This window comes from Daphnia pulicaria, chromosome 6, assembly GCF_021234035.1.
Source record: "Daphnia pulicaria isolate SC F1-1A chromosome 6, SC_F0-13Bv2, whole genome shotgun sequence".
In the NCBI taxonomy this organism is placed as follows: Eukaryota; Metazoa; Arthropoda; class Branchiopoda; order Diplostraca; family Daphniidae; genus Daphnia; species Daphnia pulicaria.
In genome coordinates this window covers 826,079-845,557 of record NC_060918.1, presented here as the reverse complement: position 1 = coordinate 845,557, position 19,479 = coordinate 826,079, and the positions used below count along the sequence as shown (strand labels likewise).

At 39.5% G+C, this 19,479-nt stretch overlaps 3 protein-coding genes and 4 long non-coding RNA genes across 12 annotated transcripts; 5 read left to right on the top strand and 2 right to left on the bottom strand.

The window, feature by feature from the left end:
* Positions 1-255: 255 nt before the first annotated feature.
* Positions 256-891, top strand: LOC124343910. The gene is made up of 3 exons (XR_006919435.1): positions 256-344; positions 410-727; positions 840-891. It is a non-coding gene; the product is annotated as an uncharacterized LOC124343910 (long non-coding RNA).
* LOC124343738 (serine/threonine-protein kinase/endoribonuclease IRE2-like) lies at positions 343-1,836 on the bottom strand. The gene is made up of 4 exons (XM_046797195.1): positions 1,616-1,836; positions 1,203-1,473; positions 641-1,131; positions 343-569 (listed from the first exon to the last, which is right to left on the bottom strand). Exons 1-4 carry the CDS (start codon positions 1,635-1,637, stop codon positions 439-441), a joined length of 915 nt encoding a protein of 304 aa, XP_046653151.1. The 5' UTR covers positions 1,638-1,836; the 3' UTR covers positions 343-438.
* On the top strand, positions 1,059-7,317 carry LOC124343852. 4 transcript variants are annotated; one of them, XR_006919350.1, is made up of 6 exons: positions 1,059-1,127; positions 3,504-3,640; positions 3,715-3,778; positions 4,015-4,162; positions 4,219-4,564; positions 6,725-7,317. It is a non-coding gene; the product is annotated as an uncharacterized LOC124343852 (long non-coding RNA). The 4 variants fall into 4 exon arrangements; XR_006919352.1 differs by lacking the exon at positions 1,059-1,127 and adding an exon at positions 2,122-2,265 and having other exon boundaries at positions 4,015-4,157; XR_006919349.1 differs by lacking the exon at positions 1,059-1,127 and adding an exon at positions 2,122-2,265.
* Positions 5,256-6,381, bottom strand: LOC124343743 (serine/threonine-protein kinase/endoribonuclease IRE1-like). Its single transcript, XM_046797208.1, has 3 exons — positions 6,063-6,381; positions 5,507-6,003; positions 5,256-5,434 (listed from the first exon to the last, which is right to left on the bottom strand). Exons 1-3 carry the CDS (start codon positions 6,320-6,322, stop codon positions 5,316-5,318), a joined length of 876 nt encoding a protein of 291 aa, XP_046653164.1. The 5' UTR covers positions 6,323-6,381; the 3' UTR covers positions 5,256-5,315.
* A 726-nt stretch (positions 7,318-8,043) lies between the features above and the next one.
* LOC124343592 lies at positions 8,044-11,843 on the top strand. Its single transcript, XM_046796970.1, has 5 exons — positions 8,044-8,126; positions 8,247-8,440; positions 8,509-8,912; positions 8,984-10,542; positions 10,602-11,843. Exons 2-5 carry the CDS (start codon positions 8,306-8,308, stop codon positions 11,636-11,638), a joined length of 3,135 nt encoding a protein of 1,044 aa, XP_046652926.1. The 5' UTR covers positions 8,044-8,126; positions 8,247-8,305; the 3' UTR covers positions 11,639-11,843.
* Positions 11,844-11,978: 135 nt separating this feature from the next.
* LOC124343858 lies at positions 11,979-14,225 on the top strand. Of its 2 annotated transcripts, none has more exons than XR_006919365.1 (6): positions 11,979-12,129; positions 12,186-12,331; positions 12,426-12,813; positions 12,881-13,451; positions 13,643-13,913; positions 14,020-14,225. It is a non-coding gene; the product is annotated as an uncharacterized LOC124343858 (long non-coding RNA). The 2 variants fall into 2 exon arrangements; XR_006919364.1 differs by having other exon boundaries at positions 12,881-13,581.
* A 93-nt stretch (positions 14,226-14,318) lies between these two features.
* LOC124343870 lies at positions 14,319-15,147 on the top strand. Of its 2 annotated transcripts, none has more exons than XR_006919383.1 (3): positions 14,319-14,453; positions 14,564-14,852; positions 14,957-15,147. It is a non-coding gene; the product is annotated as an uncharacterized LOC124343870 (long non-coding RNA). The 2 variants fall into 2 exon arrangements; XR_006919384.1 differs by having other exon boundaries at positions 14,325-14,453; positions 14,568-14,852.
* Positions 15,148-19,479: the final 4,332 nt, after the last annotated feature.

Genomic DNA, 19,479 nt, shown 5'->3' with positions numbered 1-19,479 from the left:
TCTCATCCATTCAAACAAGCTTGACAACTGTTACTAAAATTTTGTAAGTATCCCCATACAGTTTATCTAGTCCTAAGATAAAATATGGAGAAAAATATGTGCCCTTGAAGTCCTGCAAATGTATTTGCAATTTTAGGAGTAATTTATTAATAGCTAGCAATAAGCAATGCCATAATCTTCGCAAATGGTTCCGGTATTACCAAAATCTTTAGATCAGATGCATGCCAACAGTCATGTCAATACTGCCTCTGTTGTGCATGTATTGAGTGGAAACGGCCCTGTACCTGTAGTACTTAAGGGTAGATGAACTGAAGGTGTTATTCTTTTACTCAGCACCAAGTATAGTATGTATATGGTTAATAATAGAACTGCTTGTAGATTAACTAAAACAGATTTTTTAAAACGTTAGATTTGATTACAGAAGCAGCTTATATGATTTTATTCTTGTTCTTGTGAGGGCAGCAGTTGCTGCAGTGCACTGATAACTTTATTCAAGCCCATACGCATTTCGGGGTTGTTGTGGGTCATCCCGTCAATAAGTTTGTATGCGTAGTGATCTCCAGAAATTTCTGAAAGAAAAACAAATACCAAGAGAACGTTAACCAATTAATACTCTTTGAACAATTACAGATTCACTCACCCCCTTCTAAAAACTTTTTGCCTTTAACGATGTTGGAAATGATCGAGAAAAAATCTTTGGTTTTCGGGTTTTGAAACAAATGACAACGTATGTCTTTTTTTATGTAACTGAAGAAAACGCAGCCCAACGAAAAAATGTCGAGCGACAAACGAGCTCTGATTGCTTTAATTTCATCTTCGCTTTTGCCTTTCATTTCCAGGTATTCCGGGGCCATGTAGGCTGGAGTGCCTTTTAGGCCGCTGCTGGTCGAAAAACTTCCGGAATTCGTCACGGTCTTGCAGAACCCGAAATCGGAGATTTTGAGGACAAATCTCGGAGAAATCAACACGTTGGCCGGCTTGATGTCCCGATGAACGAAGCGTTTGGAGTGAATGTAAGCCAATCCACTGGTCATTTGAAATAACCCATCGACCTCGGGAGGCATCTGGCCTGAATAATCTCCTCGAATGTAATCGTCGACCGTCGCAACGCAAAGCTCCAAAATAAGGTATCTAAATTATTCCAAGAAACTCTTAGTTAATGGGTTAATATCAAATGGAAAGTCTGCGATATCTATATTTACTTGAAATTGTCGTCTTCTTGCTCTGCAATGAGTCTCAGAACGTTGGGCTGTATTAACTTTGTCATGGCGTTCCCTTCCCGCATTCTCTCTGTTCTGGCAGCATCATCACAATCGAGTAGTTGCAATCTCTTGACGGCCACAGTCGTTCCTTTAAAAGTGCACTCGAAAACCGACCCGTATTTTCCTTTGCCAAGCAGCTTGTTTTTTTTTATGTCAATTTTGATGGTTTCTTCTAGATCGGGCACTACTGCAACCGCTGGGACTTGTCCGTCTATGGAATCGAAGTGGTTACAAACTTTTTTCTTTTTAAACAGCTCACCGTGTTATCATTAATGACGTAACAATTTACAAAACTCAGTTGACTTGACGTCATTGCTAAAGCTTGACAGAACTGTAAACATTTTCTTTCGTACCTTGATATGCGGATGCTTCCATTCTTGTTTCCGCCTATCCAGCGGTTCAGACAGTTGCGACTTTATTTTCACCGTCGTTCCCACAAGTGCCACAACACAGGAGAAAGAACTAACTTAGTCATTTTACATTTTCATCTTAATAAGAATATATACTTATCTCCTCCCCTATTTTGATAACAATCTGGTTTTATAAGGCGGGTTGGTTCAACGGTGAAATGTGAGCAGATAAAAGGTTATCTTCTTATTTTACAGTTTAGATTTAATGCACGCACTGCTCTGAGAGAACGTTTTCTCACTCTTTTTTAATAGTCCACGTATGATATTGTTCTTTTAATATTGACGAAGCGTAATTGAAGATTTAAAAAACGAATCGAAATTATTTTACGCTTTTTTTATTTAATTGATCAATTTGTTATTAGATGAGGTTTTAATTGTACTTCAACAACATCTAGACCTCAGCGTGTTTCAGGATTATGAATAATCATTCCGGTGATTACGAGCCGGAAAGTGGTCTTATTTTCGTTTGATTGTTTGACGTCTTCGCCATATTTGGATGGATTCCTTATCATGAACTGGGGAAATTTCGGCACAGCCGGAATTGTGAGTTGTGGAGCACGGAAAATGGAGGTTTCTTACATTTTTGAACTGCGGTTGGTTTTTTCTCGTTATACATTCATTTTCCGCCAAAAATCTTAATAATAATACGTCGAGGTCGGATTTGTTGTCTTCTTTCCCCTTCGATTCCCCCTGGACTTATCTTAAAAATTTTAACTGCTTAAAAAAAAACAAATTTTTTTTAAGTAGTCGAAAACATTTTGTTAGTATTTATTCTTAAAATATTATGTTAAAAACCAAAAAGGGAACATGTCAATAAGTCTATAGTGCAGTCGTGTGAGTCGAGCAAGCAGCCGTATGTTCCATTACACAGGTACCTTCTGGCTGTTGATGATTATAACTGTTGTTATAAAGTGAATGTTATTTTTCCTGATTTCCTGAATCCGAAAACTTCCTTCCAAGCAGAGAGCAAGCAGGTTTATTAAGTTCAAGTGCAGAACACCGAATCTAGTAAACATAATTTCTGTGCTACATGTCAATAAGTCCATAGTGCAGTCGAGTGTGAGTCGAACAAGCAACCGTATGCCGAAACACCGGTTCCTTCTGGCTATAGATATTAGAGACTGTAGTTACAGTCGCTTGAAAGCCGAATTCAGCTCAGCGAACGAAGCAGATATTTCTAGCGTAAATTGAACAACCTTCTTTTCAATGTCAAACGGTTCATGACTCCGTGAAACATTGATGAGGCCTACAACCCAACTCTAGCGATGGGATTTTACGGTTAAATCAATCCGGTTATTGAAAGAGCGAATCTTTCACCTTAAGCACGAAGGAACTAGTTCCTTGTTGGCTAGACACTTCGATCGCCTACATCAGGATCGCCATCTGGCGATAACGGGTATAGGTATTTTTTACTCACATGGGGAATCGAACTCGGGTCTCAAGATGTCATTGACCACCAAGCGACGACTTATCCAACTCACCTACCCATTCCCTTATTCAATGGTTTAAATTTGCAATTTACAAAAATATTCCAACATTAAACATTTAGGACATTCCGGTATATAAATTATATTTCACACATAACCGTGTTGTTAATATTATTATTTATATCCAATATTAGCCTATGGTAGCCAATTTTCGTTTTTTTAGTATTTGTGAACATATCGTTTAGTTTTCACTCTAAAGTTTTTAAAAATTTACTGTAGCGTTTTGTTCTGAATGTCAAATGCATTTTGCTACATTATAATTTGTTTGAAACACAATTTAATTAACCGGACATATATTAAATTAACATAACAGATGAAATATTTTTGTGTCACCAAATTTTCAGATAAGTAACAAATCATTCCCAATGGGCCAAATCAGCTGATTACATTCCGTCACGGCTGACCGTTTCGCCGATATGTCATCTCTTGCATCTTGCTGTATAAATCTCGTCCCATGCTCATGAAGCACTTCATGGTAAACGTAAGTTAAAGTGTGTGTAATATCGTTACTAACTTGGCTGGCAGTGTAAGAAATAATCTGAAACATTTTTATAGATGTGGGATACGTGATACAGAGGGTGAAGTTTCCTTGGCTACTTTCCGTATTCTTGGACAATGAGTAAGTCGAAATTTTCTTTACTAAATTCCGATTAAATCTCCTACAATGCACATGCTTTTTGCTCGATCAACATGTTTCATGTGATGAAAACCTATAGGCTAGAGGGGCTAGAGTTTTGAGGTACTTCGGTGCTGTCATAAAATTTTCTCGTTCATTGCTGAAGTTTAATTTAAGGTTAATGTATTAGGTACGTATCTTTTTCTTGCATTAATTATTTTGCTACTGTTTCATTTCAGGTTGTCGTTCGCCTGTTTTCCTTATGATGATGTCGGGTATAAGTTGCTTCATCATTAAGTGGGTCTGCTTATAGTGATGCATTTTTGTGCGGGAATCTCTCGGAGAACAATAGCAGACAAACCATTGCACTTCCTGATTTTACGTGAAGTGAATGTCCCTCCAGTATTTCAAGTATCGTGATTTAATGGATTCTATTTTGACAGGGTTGTATGAACGTCACCTGGCGACCAGTATAGCGTGTCGTACTAAGCCATAAGAGCGCTCCTGGCGGTCTGAGAGTTCAATAACTCTTCTAACTCACCGTATCGTCGGAAGCTGCTGTCATATTACGACCAGCATCACGTCCGGCTAGTTCCAATTCGGGCGCTCGACGGTGTCGACGTCGAGTGGATTAAAGTGGCCAATACGAAAGCCTGCATCAGTTTCACCACCGGCATCCTACTCCAAGGACACGGCACCCAAGCGGCCGTGGATCTCGGCAGGCATCTGGCCTAAATAATCTCCTCGAATGTAATCGTCGACCGTCGCCACACAAAGCTCCAAATTAAGGTATCTAAATTATTCCAAGAAACTCTTAGCTTATCGACAAATATCAAATGGAAAAAGTCTGCGATATCTATGTTTACCTGAAATTGTCGTCTTCTTGCTCTGCAATGAGTCTCAGAACGTTAGGGTGTATTAACTTTGTCATGGCGTTCCCTTCCCGCATTCTCTCTGTTCTGGCAGCATCATCACAATCGAGTAGTTGCAATCTCTTGACGGCCACAGTCGTTCCTTTAAAAGTGCACTCGAAAACCGACCCATATTTGCCTTTGCCAAGCAGCTTGTTTTTCTTGATGTCAATTTTGATGGTTTCTTTGGGGTTTCTTCGGGGTTTCTTCTAGATCGGGCACTACTGTAGCCGCTGGGACTTGTCCGTCTACGGAAACGACGTGGTTTAAAACCCTGTTCTTTTCAAACAGCTCGCCGTGTAATCATTTATGACTTAAGAATAGCAAATGACTCAACGTAATTTGGGCTATAGACAGAACTGTAAACATTTTCTTTCGTACTTTGATACGCGGATGCTTCCATTATTGTTTCCGCCTATCCAGCGTTTCAGACAGTTGCGACTTTATTTTAACTGTCTTTCCCACAAGACAGGAGAGAAAAACCAACGACATTTGACAGTTTAATCTTAATAGGAATGTTAAAGATTAAAAAAAAACGAATCGAAATTATTTTGTCATTTCGTAATAGGGAAAGTTTGTATTTTTATCTGTGCACGATATTCCTAATCGGTGCTAATTTATTAAATTGATCAATTTGTTGTTAGATGAGGTTTTAATTGTACTTCGACGGCATCCAAACTCCAGCGTGTTTCAGGATTAAGAATAATCATTCCGGTGATTACGAGCCGGAAAGTCGTGTTGATTTGATCTGCCCAAACAAAATATCCGTTGAATAATAATTTAAAACTGATGTAAAAGAAAAAATGTCGATAACGTTTACCGTCGAGGTGGAATTTTCCTTCCAGAATATTGATCGGGATAAAGAATGATCCTCGTGAATCGGAGAAAGGATGTTTCCCTTTAGTCAAGTAACTGTGAAAGAGACAGCCCAGCGCGAAGACGTCGGACGACACGTTACTTCTCTGATGAACTACGCTATCGAAACTCCTAGCCTGCTGGTCGGCTAGTTGAAGGAGTTCGGGCGAAAAGAACTTTTGATTTCCCTTGACGCCACTTCTCATCGAGTAGCTGCCACTAGCCGATGTTAGCTTACACAAGCCGAAATCTGAAATCTTGAGCCAGATGCAATCTTCGGCCGATTTGTATATCAGAACATTGTCCTCTTTGATGTCTCGATGTACTAACCCGATTGAATGAATGTAAGCCAATCCACTGGCCATTTGATGTAAAGAATTTGCTTCCGGTGGCATGGGCCCAGCGTACTTTCCCTTGCAGTAATCTCCAATGGTGGCCAGACACAATTCAAGATAGAAATATCTATAATCCAAAATGAGTTTTATCAAATAAGACCTTGTAAAAAAGAATAACTCACTTACTTGAAATTCTTATCGATTTCGACGTGAAGTAGTTTGAGCACGTTAGGGTGGTCCAGTTTTTTCATGACCTCTTCCTCACTTCGTTGTCCAGCAGTTGTAGCGTTGGTGATGGATCCATCAGACGCTAGAAATTCCGTCTTGTCTATCCGTTTGATGGCAACTTTCACTCCATTCCATTTTCCTTCGTAAACAATACCGAAAGCCCCTTTACCAAGTAGTTTTGGAGTGGATGGTTCATTCTCTGTTGTTGCTGACAACATTCGAACAACCTTAAGCAAAACCGTTCAAGTAGTTTTAAACAAACTATAGAGTCGAGCTGAAGCGACGATTACTGAACTCGGTAACAAATTTAAGATTAGACAGAATTTTATCTCGTTCGACCAACTCAAATGACGTTATCACTTTATCGTGTCGAAGCGTGTTGCAATCTTTTTATTTGACGATTATTGTTTCATGGTTTATTTGTCTTCAAAGCCTGGCAACTTTATGCTTTGTAAATTTGTAACTTATAAGGAATCTGTTGCATCTAAAAACTTAGTTTAATTTGTTGTGAATTATTTCAACTGTTTATTGAATTAAACATTAATTTTTTTTTTTAATCTTGTCACTGGACATCCCGAAAATGATAAAATTTATTAATTCTTTTCTTTCTCGTTATTTAGAATCTTTAGGACTTCATCCAATTTCCAGCGCTCGTTGGGATTTTTTTTCGTCATTCCATCAATTACGGCGAATGCGTAATGATTCGGTGACAACTTTCCATTGTCGAGAACCTTTATATCTGATTGGATGTTGGAGATAGTTCCAAACTCGTCGGGCGATCCTCCATTTTTGGCAAACGGATGGCAGCCTTCTGTGAGGTAACTGAAATAGAGGCAGCCCAGCGAGAAGATGTCGATCGTCACGTTAGCTCTGATTTTTTCTTTATCTTCTTTGCTTTTCCCCTCGGATTCGATGAATTCAGGCGAGTAATAGATGCGGGTGCCTTTTGGACCACTAGTCATCGAGAAACTGCCGGAACTTGTCACGGGCCGACAGACTCCGAAATCGGAAATTTTCAGAACAATCGATTGAGAAATCAACACGTTGGCCGGCTTGATGTCTCGATGGACCAAACATTGGGAGTGGATGTAAGCCAATCCGCTGGCCATTTGAATCAACGCATCAATCTCGGTGGGCATCTCCCCTTTGTAGTTTCCTTTTATGTAATCGTTGACTGTTGCAATACATAATTCCAGTATCAGATACCTATTAACAGATAGTTCATAAAATTTGAAGCAGACTTAATTTATTCAAAGCTCTTGAATTGTATTATTTACTTAAAGTCCATGTCTTGTTGCACATCTATCAGTTTGAGAACGTTCTCGTGTTTTAGATTCTTCATGGTCTGTTCTTCTCGGTTTTGAAATTCTTGGTCCAAATCGGAATCTGCTCTTTTGAGAATCCTTTTGACAGCAACTTGCTCTCCATTAAATTGGCCAGCGAATACTTGTGCGGAAATACCCACGCCCAATACTTTATTCCTGTCATACCTTACGATTGTTGGTGGGTCCATTGATATTTATTTCCCTACAGGCAAGACAAATGCATTATAATCTTGCCAAAACAGACCCATATTTCGACCCATATACACTTACCTAAGAATATATTTTCTTCAATATCTGTTTAGCTTGAATAGTGAAGCAAAGTGATTCAATTACGCCGTTTATGCGCAGTAGAATGAACTGGGCACAAACTATGGGGGATAGGCACTGAAACTTATTTGGAAGACAAGAGACTCCACCCTTTTTTTAGAGATAATCTTATCTGTCATATCATTTATTAGGCAATCTTTCTTTTTGTAATAGAATTTTTAGTAGATCATTCTAGCGTGATATAATCCACTCCATTTTTTAAAAATTGAATCAACGTAAGGATAGAACAGTAAGAACACCCTACCTCACATAAATAGGAAAGTGAAAAAGGTGGGCGGGCGTAACGAATAACGATAATGCGTCATGGCAAGTTGTCATGGCAACACCCAGCCATCGTCTGCTTGTCAATGTTCTTGATTAAAGATTAAAGGTTGGTTTCAAAGATCGTGTTCATTTTTTGCTAAACAAATTTATCATTAACTAGAGTTAAAGTAAATAACTGCGACATCAGTGTGCATCAGACCTCTGTAATAAGAATTTTTGTATGCAGACACATAGTTCATCTAATGTGAAAGATTGAACGAACGTAACCAATTAATCATAGCTAAAATGTTGACTACTGCTCGACGTGCCTTGCTTGAAATTTCCCCTATGAACTACCCTATTGGTAATACTAGAAGTCAAAATGTTTTCCAAGATTTCAGTTGTGAAATAGGTGGATCCTACCTCAGTTCAACAATGAAGGTAACACCTAGCGAATAAAAGGTTACTTAAATTCTCATATTGGTTTTACTTACATTTTTTGAATTTAGGTCCTCTTTTTGGGCAGTGGGGACCTCAGAAATGTTCTCCAGATGGCAACCAATAAAAGTTCCAACAAATGGGAAATTCATTTAAACGATTTCAGTCCAACAGTAGTAGCTCGCAACATTGTTATATTGAAAATAATATCAGCATTTGACTTCAATCCTGAAGATAAAGAAGACTTTGCTTTCCTCTGGGACATCTGGTACAATCTTGAGTGGCCAGAAATGACTTGCAAGAAATTTCAACAAATTTTGAAGGACCTGCTGAATGGCTTGCTGCCTATAAATGTCTCAATTCCAAAAACGAGTCAATTTGAGATGCTTAAGGAAGTGTGGAGTACTTGGCTCTTAATTTCATCAGAATCTGGATCCAAAGCAAGTTTATTTATGAAGAAAATTGATGATGAAAGGTGACATTTTATTACTATAGTTCAAAACTACCTATTAACCCATCTGTAAAATGTATTTTGGAAATTTCTAGGAAAGTGTTTGTTTGCCAAGGATGGGACAAAATGTATCCAGGAGAATTAGCTGAAGAAGCTAAGGTGACAAATACCGATTTTTTTTCGATAGCGATAGATGGAATAGCTTCTCACTTGGAAAGAAATGTTGGGATCGAAGGGTTGAAGGAGTCTGTAAGGCAAAATATTCGCGATGAGGCCAAGCGCTATTATAAAAGAGGCACTTGTCGACTTGAAAGTGATGTCACCGTCGTGTGTGTTAACCCAACGATGCTAGATCCCGTAACGCTCTGCTGGGAAAACCATCATTCATTGAGTCCTTTTGGTGGTTACTTGCCGTTTACTAAAGAAGAACTAGACATTTCGATCAAGAACAAGATGATGATTCGTTCCTGCCAGAAAATACTCAAGAACCTTTTGTCTTCCTTTCGACAGCGAGTTATCAAGGACAAAAACTTTGAAGTCTTCTTCTATTTAGAAGATGCCTTAGAGTTTTGCTATGCTGAAAATACCAACAAATTTGAAGTAATTGACTGTTCGAACCTTGCGGATCACCTTGGATTAGCAAATTTGATTCTCGCTTGTACCGAAAAATTGTCGGATCACCCGGAAGCAGTGTTGTTCACCGAGACCATGAATTGGGCCACATTGTCATGGTCTGTGAAACTTTACGTCGAGAAAGCTCTCTGCTGTCCTTTGAGCATGATTCCCACCATGTATGGATTGCGACTGATTAGCCGTGTCGAACTAGGATCACCTGCAATTTTCGACTTGCGAAGTCCAATGGCGCCACCTGTTTCTTTGTGCTGGCAAAAACCACCTCCATTTCGCAATATCGTAATGCTACCCTCCCCGGCGTTGGGCGAATGCCTCGATCGGCTAGCGAATAGTTGTTTTAACGTCAAGTTCCCTTTTTGTATCATGGGCGTCGTCCCTCCTGGATCACGATGTGGCATGGTATTGTATACCCCACAAACATTCAACTACGTAGTGAACTCGATGATTCAACGGCTTGGAGGAAACCATTTTCTGAAGGACACCAAGATGGAGCTATTTCCTTCCTTCCAGTTAGCTAGGCGAACAATGGATGCCTGGAAGAATGGCCAGAAGATCCTCAAGTTATCAGCTAATATTCCTGCTGTGTCCTCCAAAAAATTGGCTTCTTTGAATGGTACCGCATTACTTCGAGTGATCCTTATGCCGAAATCTGCGTATAGAAACCGCTGTGACTTATTCGGACCAGATGTCCATTACATCGACAATTTTCAACTTGTAATGAAGAAGACCTTGACCGGATTTGAAGATATTTCTGTTTCCTTTCTCTTGATTCCCGATCACGGCCTTGAAAAAACACACCTTGCATTCGTTATGGATATTGTTAACGGTGCAGATGTTTTCGAGTTGGAGTCGCTTGAATCAATGCAAGTGGAGGAATGGAGTCTTCCCTACCCATTTGTTCCTAAGAATTCCCAGCTTGAACCTCCTCGTTCGGAAGAAATGCACATGAAGGTCGATAGCTGTTTCGAGTCCGAGGATCAGTATCAATTGAAAATAAATGTCGCAGCTAAAAATGTCTCAGGTAAATTTATTCAAGTTTGATTTTGTTTTAATCCTGTTAATTCTCTTTTCTAATTGAAGGCTTACAAGTGTCAACGAATCATAGGGCTCCCTGTGAATCTTGCCACGAAGTTACTTTGTCACTGGCCCAACCGGATAACATTGAGCCATTGTCGCTGTCATTTCCATACCCGATCCTTGTCGACGACATCCACGCCACTCTTCATCGTAAAGATCATTATGTGAATTTGGTGCTGAAGAAAGCATTGTGGGAGCCCTGGCCATGTCAATGCCGACCTGCCAACTCGTGTGTTTTGGACAACGTCTTCGATCCAGAAAGACTAAAATCTTGGAAAGAAGAAAACTTCCAAACCACTTTGTCCAGCCCTAGTTTTCATACCTTGGATATTCACCTGAGGAGCCAGTACAACTTCCGTCATTTGGAGAATCCTTCCCTTTTGCTTGATAAATCCCCTTTGAACATTGCTCGTGATGTTGTAAGAGCTCTGTTTTTAAACCCCTCTCATTGTGTTCGCATTCAGCGGATAAATGCTTCAATACCTGACTGGTATCTTCGAGTCCATCATCCTGCTCTTACAACTCCAAATGGCTCTCCAGCTCTCTTGGTTTCCGCTTTTGACTTCCGATTAGCAGAAAAACTGACTACGGATGGTAAATGGAACAAGAAGAAATATGCGAAAAATTTTTCGCGAGTGTTTCCTGATTACGACCCCGAGAAGATGATGACAATTGAAATTGAAAATGTGGAACAGTCGCAGTTCTTACGATTTGTCTTGCGACTCAATTCCACCAAGATCGTACCCAGCATTTGGCAGAAAAAGAATGTCACTCTTGGAGATGATAGTCCGTGGATGGCCACATTCATTTCACCTCTTTACATCGATTGTCCGTTTCACGAAGTCGAATCTTGTGATGCCTTCACTTCAACCAGATCGACTGCAAGAGGAATGGCCAATGATAATAGTTGCTGCAATGCTTGTCAGAAAGTGCCAGAGAATTTGAAACGTTGCAGCCGTTGTCGAACTGCTGTTTATTGTAGCGTAGAATGCCAACGTCAACACTGGGCTCAGCATAAAAAAGCATGTAAGAAAGTTTAATGGGCTTAAAACATCAAATTAATGGCCTTATTAGACGGAATTTCGAGCCACTGGCTTTTTCGAGTTTTTTCTTTCATTATTTAGAAAACCCCACAGTGGATTCGTAAAAGTTGTTGCATTTTCCTTTCAAGTTGAATCAAGATAATCTGTTTTTGTGTTTTCGAATACTTAGACTGGAGCAAATAAAATAATTTTGAATGGTAAATTTTTTTCTTGTTCTTAAATAGGGAAAAGCAAAAGCGATTCACTGATATAAATTGGCATGACAACTAACACGGGTTCTTTTCGCTTCGTCCTAGTAAATTTCAAAAGAGCGCCAATCCAGAATTCCACCCCCACCACTACTTCTGGACTGATCAGCTGTGTGTGTGGATGGACGCCACGTCGTCTGAACCTTTATGTCCAATTCGATATGTATGCACAAGCCACACTGTTATCGTAATCGTTAAATTAAGTTTTTCGCTATTCATCACGTGCCAAATACAAAGAAGGTAACGATATTTTGTTTATGAAAGCTGAAAAAAATTACCACTGATTTTTTTTGCAGTAAAAATGTTAAGAACACCATCATGTGGTTCTCCTGTCCTAGGCAAATCTCCCCGTCTTTATTATCCTTTTGGCAATATTCAAGGCAGGAATGTATTGAAAAAATACAACTTTCATGAAAGTGATGACAACACTGGTATAACTAAGGTGAGATATATTACTATAAATCCTTCGTGTTTATAGGGGCCTTCTGTTCCTTCGTTTGATATGTTTTACATGAATATGGTTGTTTTCCTCACAGATTCTCTTTTTGGGATGTGGAGACCTAAGAAAAACTTTTCACGCAATAACTACTAAACACCCACAACATACTCATCTTAATGATGCTCTTCCATCAATTTTGGCTCGCAACATTATGGTGTTGAAAATTGTTTCAGCCAATGATTTCAATCCAGATGACACTGATTTATCTGGGATGTGTGGTATAACACGGATTGGGCGGAAATCACACAGAAAAGATTTCTATCAGTTCTGAATGACCTGTTGAATGAGAAGCTCCCAGAAAATGTTCATATTCCTGACAGCAATCATTTGCAAAAGTTGAAGAAAGTTTGGAGTTCTTGGCATGCTACTGCCTCACAAAATCAATTGGAATCAGATCTACTGATGAAAAAAATACATATAGAAAGGTATGATACACAAGCTAACAAATATTGAAAATAGTATGTTTGCTATATTGTGGTTTATACTCTATAGGATTCACTTGATTGTAAAAGGCATGGATAGTATGTCGGTCGGAGGGTTGCGGGAGAAATCTAAGAATCCTGTGCATTTCGTTTCTTCAGTCATCGATTGGTTGGCTGATCACGTCGAAAAACATTTTGGTGTCGGTAATGAAGCTTCTACAGAAAGAGTGGTCAGAGGTGAAGCCCTCTCTTATTTTCTCTGGAAATTGCAGAATCAATCAGGAATCTGGCGTATGCATTAATCCAACACTTCTAGACCCAACGTCACTCGAATGGAAAGTCCACTATTTATCATCTCCTTTCGATAGCTACCTGCCTCTGACCAAAGAAGAGCTGGATACTTCAGTCAAGAGCAATATGATGACCCAATCTTGCCAGAAAATACTAAAGAGACTTTTGCTTTCTTAAAAAAGTAAAGTAGTATCATTTCCTATTTCCTATGGATCTGGTTGAAGGTCATAACTCATAAGGAACGTTACGTAAGTGTCATATGCGGTGGTGTAAGGTTGGGTGAGAATTAGGAAAGACACGTGTTCATCATTATCAAGCAGGTAGAATTGCTGCAAGGCTTGAGTTGAGAGGTAAGGTTGAACGAAAGTTTTCTATTTCCTATGAATTTGGTTGAAGGTCATCAGGAACATTACGTTAAAGTGTCATGCGGTGGTGTAGAGGTTGGGTCAGAATGACACGGGTTTCATCATTATCAAGCAGGTACAATAGCCGCAAGGTTAAGCTTTTTGGTTTTCATTTTGGATGATATTGGTTTTTGTAGACCCATCCCCAGCAACGTCATCCTGCAGAAGGAAAGGCCAGTTTGCATTTCAATCGAAGGTCATGGAGTAAAACGTTTCATGCAGTGGTGTAGAGGTTGGGTGAGAACGGGACTTTTTGCATCATTATCAAAAAGGTAGAAAAACCGCAAGGTTTGAGAGGTGAGGGTGAGAAAAAATCGTATAAAAGGAGAGAGAAATGGCGATAGATCAGTCGAGTGAGCATCTCCGACCCGGCAACAACTGCACTATTTGTCATCAACTGCATCGTAGGTAAATATTCGTTTGTTTTAAATGAAGTGTTGAATCAATTAAATTTTATTTATATTTGTTAATATGTCACTTAAAACTCAATGTTTCTAAATTAATTATTGTCTAGTTAATTCTGGCCTCGTTCTACTGTTGGTTATCGTTGATCGCTGTGCCGACCAGTGGTGTACCGATGTCTCCTGGGTATGGCGGATACCAAACCGCAACGCCGCCGTCTTACTACAAAACAATATCAAACCCAACGACCAGTTACTACACCGAGGCCCCCAACTACTACACTGAGAAGGCCAAATATTACGGGCCCAAGTATTACTCTGCTCCAAGTTACTACCAAACAAAAGTATCTGACTACACCAAGGTCCCCGAGTATTAAACTACGACCTACGCTACCTCCATCTACTACACTGAAGCTCCATTGTTCTACACCGCCAAGGCAATTGAACACCCCAACCTACGCTTCTCCACCTTACTAAACACAGGAAACAACTGTAGTACTCTATTCGTCACCAACTGCAGTCTTTATCGTGCAACTCGCAATCATGGGTAAATATGTTGTTTTTACATTCACTTTTGAATTATTCCACTGTTTCCACATTTTTTAGATTGCTGATTTATCATTTATAAATGAAAATTAATGTTAAAATTGTCTTCAGTTAGTTTTGGCGTCGTGCTGCTGTCGAGTGTTCTATCGTTGATAGTGAGTCGACCACTGGTGTACCGAACTCCACCGAGGCTGGGTGAGAACTACACGTGTTTTATCACTATCAAGTGGTTGCAATAGCCGTAAGGCTTAAGAGGTGAAACAAGATGAGCAAAAGTCGTATATAAAGAGAGGAAAAGGCAAAGGAGATCAGTCGAGTGAGTATCTCCGACCCGGCAACAACTGCAGCACAATATTTGTAATCCACTGGACAACTGCATTCTTCCAATTCTCATTCATGGGTAAATGTTCCGTTTATTCATGGAGTTTTATATCAATTATACTTTTTCTATTTGTAAACTTGCCATTTATAACTGAATATTAATATTAAGTTTTTAATTTTTAGTTAACAATGGCGTCGTTCTACCGTTGGTTATCGTTTATTGCCGAGTCGACCACTGTTGTACCGATGTCTCATGGGTATGGAGGATACCAAACCGCAACGTCGCCGCCTAACTACACAACAAAATACGCAACAACCAGTTACTACACCGAGGCCCAAAAGTACTACTCCGATCCCAGCTACTATTCCGAGGCTCCAGCTTATTACAACACCGAGGCCCACCTGTACTACACCACCAAGGCACCGGAGTATTACACAACAACCTACGCTGCTCCAGCCTACTACACCGAGGCTCCCAAGCACTACACCACCTGAGAATCGGGGTACTACGCGACTACGTATGCTGCCCCAGCTTACTACACTGATGCTCCCAAGTATTACTCTACTCCAGCTCACTACACCGAGGCTCTGAAGACTACTCTGCACCCAGCTACCTACCCACAACTGAGGCGGCCGAGTATTTCAGTACCTACTTACTACACAGCGGCTGCTACATCGTACTACGATCCGAATTACTACTTCGGTGTTCCATTTTACTACACCAAAATCTACGTTGCCCTCAGCTACTACACTGAAGCTCCTGTTAACTGCATCACCAAGGCACCTGTTAACTGCATCACCAAGGCACCTGAGTATTACACAACTACTTAGGCTGTTCCGACCTACTTACCGAAGCTGCGGAGTATTCCACTGCCCCGAGCTACTACACCATTGAGGCACCTGAATGTTACATTACAACCTTCGCTTCTCCGGTTTACTACAAGGAGGCCTTAAAATACTAGAGCCGAAATTTCTGATTTATTTACTTGTGTTCAGATTTGTCGGTCATATTTTGGTAGTTACTAGTCACTGGGAATCGTTGTTGATCTTAAATGAGAAAATAAATGTTTAAATGGTAAATTATCTTCTACGACTTCTTTTAACACCTTCAAGCCTTTTACGAAAGAGATGTACCGTAAAGTGTTTACATTAAATTTTTGAAGTTTATAGCTTTACTTAAACTCAAATTGGCTTAACAAAGGAATTACAGACTCTGGTTTGACATAGAAGGAAAGTTAAAACTTAAGAGTTAAAATTTATTGATACAACTGTTATAATTTATTTCGTTACATGTTGTAAGATAAAGCAATTACAAAACTTAGAAAAGGAATTGCATTTATTATCCCACCTCCACCCACAATTCCACCACATTTTTCAATCACATACATACATACACACATACACTTAAGTTAACCCGTTGGCTGCCACGCCATACAACCCGTAGATTGTTTTTCTACTACTCTACGCGCCACGTCAGAAGGATCCATGACCAAAGAGGGACTTGCCATTGCTGACAAGTCCGGGCTGACACGGTGACAGGAGAAGATGGAATGCACAACCTCTAGAATCCATCACCGTATCGACAAGGGGGAAGTCCCTATGGTGCATTGCCTAACAGGGCCTTTCGGCGAATCTGGGGCTGGTGCGACTGTCCGACTCCGCGGCATGTAAACCACGAGACCAAACAGCGCGGCCCGTGCTAAGGAGCTAGGGGAGAACAAAGGCGTGGCAGACAACGGGCTAACTAACACATAACGAAATAATACCAACAAGACGATGATCCCCGTTGATGACGAGTCTCGGTGCCGGTCGCGGTGATCCACATTGATGACGAGTCTCGGAATTCCATCTTCTCGAAGTCTCATCTGAATTACCTGAATAAAGACAAACAAATTCTTATTAAGTGAACATGCCAATAAAAGTTACATAATAGTCACATAGTACATTTGTCTGTTTTTTTTTTGCTAAAAACTTTAAAGGCCCGCTTGAAATTGCTTAAAATCTACCTAACAATATTGAGAACTCCATACATAACAAAGCCTCTTGCTAGTACAAAAAAAAATTCCGGAAGTATACCAGAAGTAACCACAGCGCCTTAACAAATGAGCTGCCGTCAAATTAAACCACATATTCGTGATCTCCATGAAATTTGGGGTCGATTAGGTGTGATTTAAACGAAATCCAAAATTTGGCCAAAATCGAGAATTTTCCTGAACTATAGTTCAGGAAAATTCTCAAAACCGGAAGTACGCGTACATAAAAATAGAAACATGAACTTTACCACAAATTTAACGAGGATTACGAATATGTGGTTCGTTTGTTTGTCGAATGAATATTAACTGAACTACTGACTGAAATGAGAAAACCGGAAGTAGAAAAAAAAGTCAAAAATTGAAAATTTAACAAGTGAGCTTTGTTGGTGGAATAGTTATCGTCAGTTACCACCAACAAATTTCAACACAATAGCTGCCGATAAATGTTAAAGAAATTTGCAAAGTAACTGAAACTTACTATTTTGACAGCTGAAAATGATCGAAAAGCCATCTAGCGTTAGAAAAAAGAAACGTCTAACTTTAGCGCGCAAGAAAGACCTGATTTTCGAATTATTACACAGACAGAGAGTTTAACGCAAATAGATTATTACTACTACTAATTACTAGTAGATAATCTAAGAAAAAAAAGTCAATTGTCGGGTACCTGGGCATAATTCCGTGGAGATGACAGTAGGTGTGTCGTTGCGGACGGAAGCGACTGGTCTAACTCGTCAGTGAGGTACGACAAATTGTTCAGCAGCATATTAAGCAGAGAAGCTAGATGAGTGTGGGTAGCGAAGATAAGGATGGAGCAGAAAGTTGGTAGAAGTCACTCTTCTGTAATGGACAAAGGCCAGCATCAAGGATCTCTGTGCCAGACCACACAATTCCAATAAAGAAACTGTGTTTTAGATTGACATCGGCGGCTGACTCGCAAAATCCAATGGATCCAATGACATAACACACAACCTATGAATTCCTATAGCAAAGAACAGAAAAAGGTTTTAACATTGCAGTGAGGCCCATAAATTCCCACCGCCACGGTGGAATCGAAAGTTAATTACATGATAAAGCGAGAACATAGAAGCACACCTTTACCTCAATCTATTGTAGGCTTCCTATTACTCGTTTCTTGTAGCTATGAAGTGGTAGATGCAGGGAATGGTAGCAATACAATTTCATGATGCAACAACCACACCAAAAGTTTTCAAAGGTGTAAACATCTTTCAGGCAAGAATGAACCTGTTAAATAAAAGGGGCGTGAATTTTGGGATTATTTTATTGCATTGATGGATGATGAGGTAGTAAAATCGGAAGGTTATGCTTACCTGTATAAACCATATCTCTAAAATGTTAAGAGGATGATGTAGATGAAGCTGAGAGTGTGAGTTACAGAAAGTGTTGAGCAATTTGTTCTTAAAATAGGGTCCAAATTAATCTGATGATCAGACAGCAGGTACATTTTCTAGAATTCCAAGTAATACACAATTAGTCAAGTACAAAGTGAGTGATAGATAATTTGCTACTATGTAGTTAGAATCATCACAATAAGCTTACATGTAAATAATTGGTTGATTTTGGGCAGTAAAACATGAAAATTCGAATACAGAAGATGACATAACCCGTTCACACATTTCGCCATTTTAAAAACAATCAAACACCATCTAGCGGCACACTGGAAAATCCGCTGAATCGTTAAAACCACCGCTGGATGATGCCAGTGCTTCAGGCAGACGAGACGTTTGTCCCGGGTGTCGGTAAAGTGCAGGGTGCAGGTGCAGGTTGGACGGGGGGTAAAGTGCGGAGTCCGGAGTGCAGGGTGCGGCGTGCAGGTTGGTGGGTAAAATGCAGGTCCATATGCCGCTCACAGAAAGTGCAGGTTAGGTTTTATGTCTTTTAAAAGACCGTGATTTTATATTCGTCATCTCCGTGAAAGTGAAATAGATTTAGTAGATAGAAAGGAATTATCGAAAAATTAAAAAGTTAGCTTTGTTGGTGGAATAGTTATCGGCTATCACCAAAAAATTACCACACAACAACTGCCGATACATTTTTACATGGATGTCCAAAAGAAACGTAAATGTTAGCCAAAAGAAACGTATTAAAAGTAACAGTGAGTTCGTTTGCGACTCGCAAAAAGGGCCTAATTTAGAAATTATTACACAGACAGAGTTTAAAGCCATTAGATTATTAGTGAATATAATCTACGAAAATAAGTGAAACAATTCGATAAGATTTAAAAAAAAATAGTTCCTTAAAAATATAGCCTAAAAATAAAAAGCTAAGTATGCGAACAACATTCAGCTTTACTTACCTGCAGTCTCCTCTTTCTTCACTCGGCGATGATTCTTTTTGATCGGCAACCCTTGTTTGAGTCAACCAATTCTTCTTTTTCGCCTAATTGCAACTGGCTTGACATCTTTGAATTAACGTTGCCATGGCCGGAATGATCTTGATATACCATTATTATTACTTTCACTACGGCAACTGGTGTTTGAATTTTGACAATTTTTGTCTTAAAATTTAAATTACAGGTGCGATAAGAAAATGCATTGATTAAAGCATCGAACAGGTATCATCATACAAGGTAATTCTGTAACAAGTTTACTCGTTCTTTCGTTTTCAGTAGTAATTAATTGGAAAGCGATAAATGAATAATTTAATGAAACTTAA

Coding starts and splice junctions, on each gene's coding strand:
- LOC124343738 (XM_046797195.1), bottom strand. CDS start 1,637: ATGGAAGCATCCGCATATCAAG. Junction 1,474..1,615: donor GGAAGCATCCGCATATCAAG/GTACGAAAGAAA, acceptor TCGATTCCATAG/ACGGACAAGTCCCAGCGGTT. Junction 1,132..1,202: donor CAAGAAGACGACAATTTCAA/GTAAATATAGAT, acceptor GGAATAATTTAG/ATACCTTATTTTGGAGCTTT.
- LOC124343743 (XM_046797208.1), bottom strand. CDS start 6,322: ATGTTGTCAGCAACAACAGAGAATGAACCATCCACTCCAAAACTACTT. Junction 6,004..6,062: donor GAAATCGATAAGAATTTCAA/GTAAGTGAGTTA, acceptor TTTGGATTATAG/ATATTTCTATCTTGAATTGT. Junction 5,435..5,506: donor AGGAAAATTCCACCTCGACG/GTAAACGTTATC, acceptor TTGTTTGGGCAG/ATCAAATCAACACGACTTTC.
- LOC124343592 (XM_046796970.1), top strand. CDS start 8,306: ATGTTGACTACTGCTCGACGTGCCTTGCTTGAAATTTCCCCTATGAAC. Junction 8,913..8,983: donor AAGAAAATTGATGATGAAAG/GTGACATTTTAT, acceptor GGAAATTTCTAG/GAAAGTGTTTGTTTGCCAAG. Junction 10,543..10,601: donor CGCAGCTAAAAATGTCTCAG/GTAAATTTATTC, acceptor TTCTAATTGAAG/GCTTACAAGTGTCAACGAAT.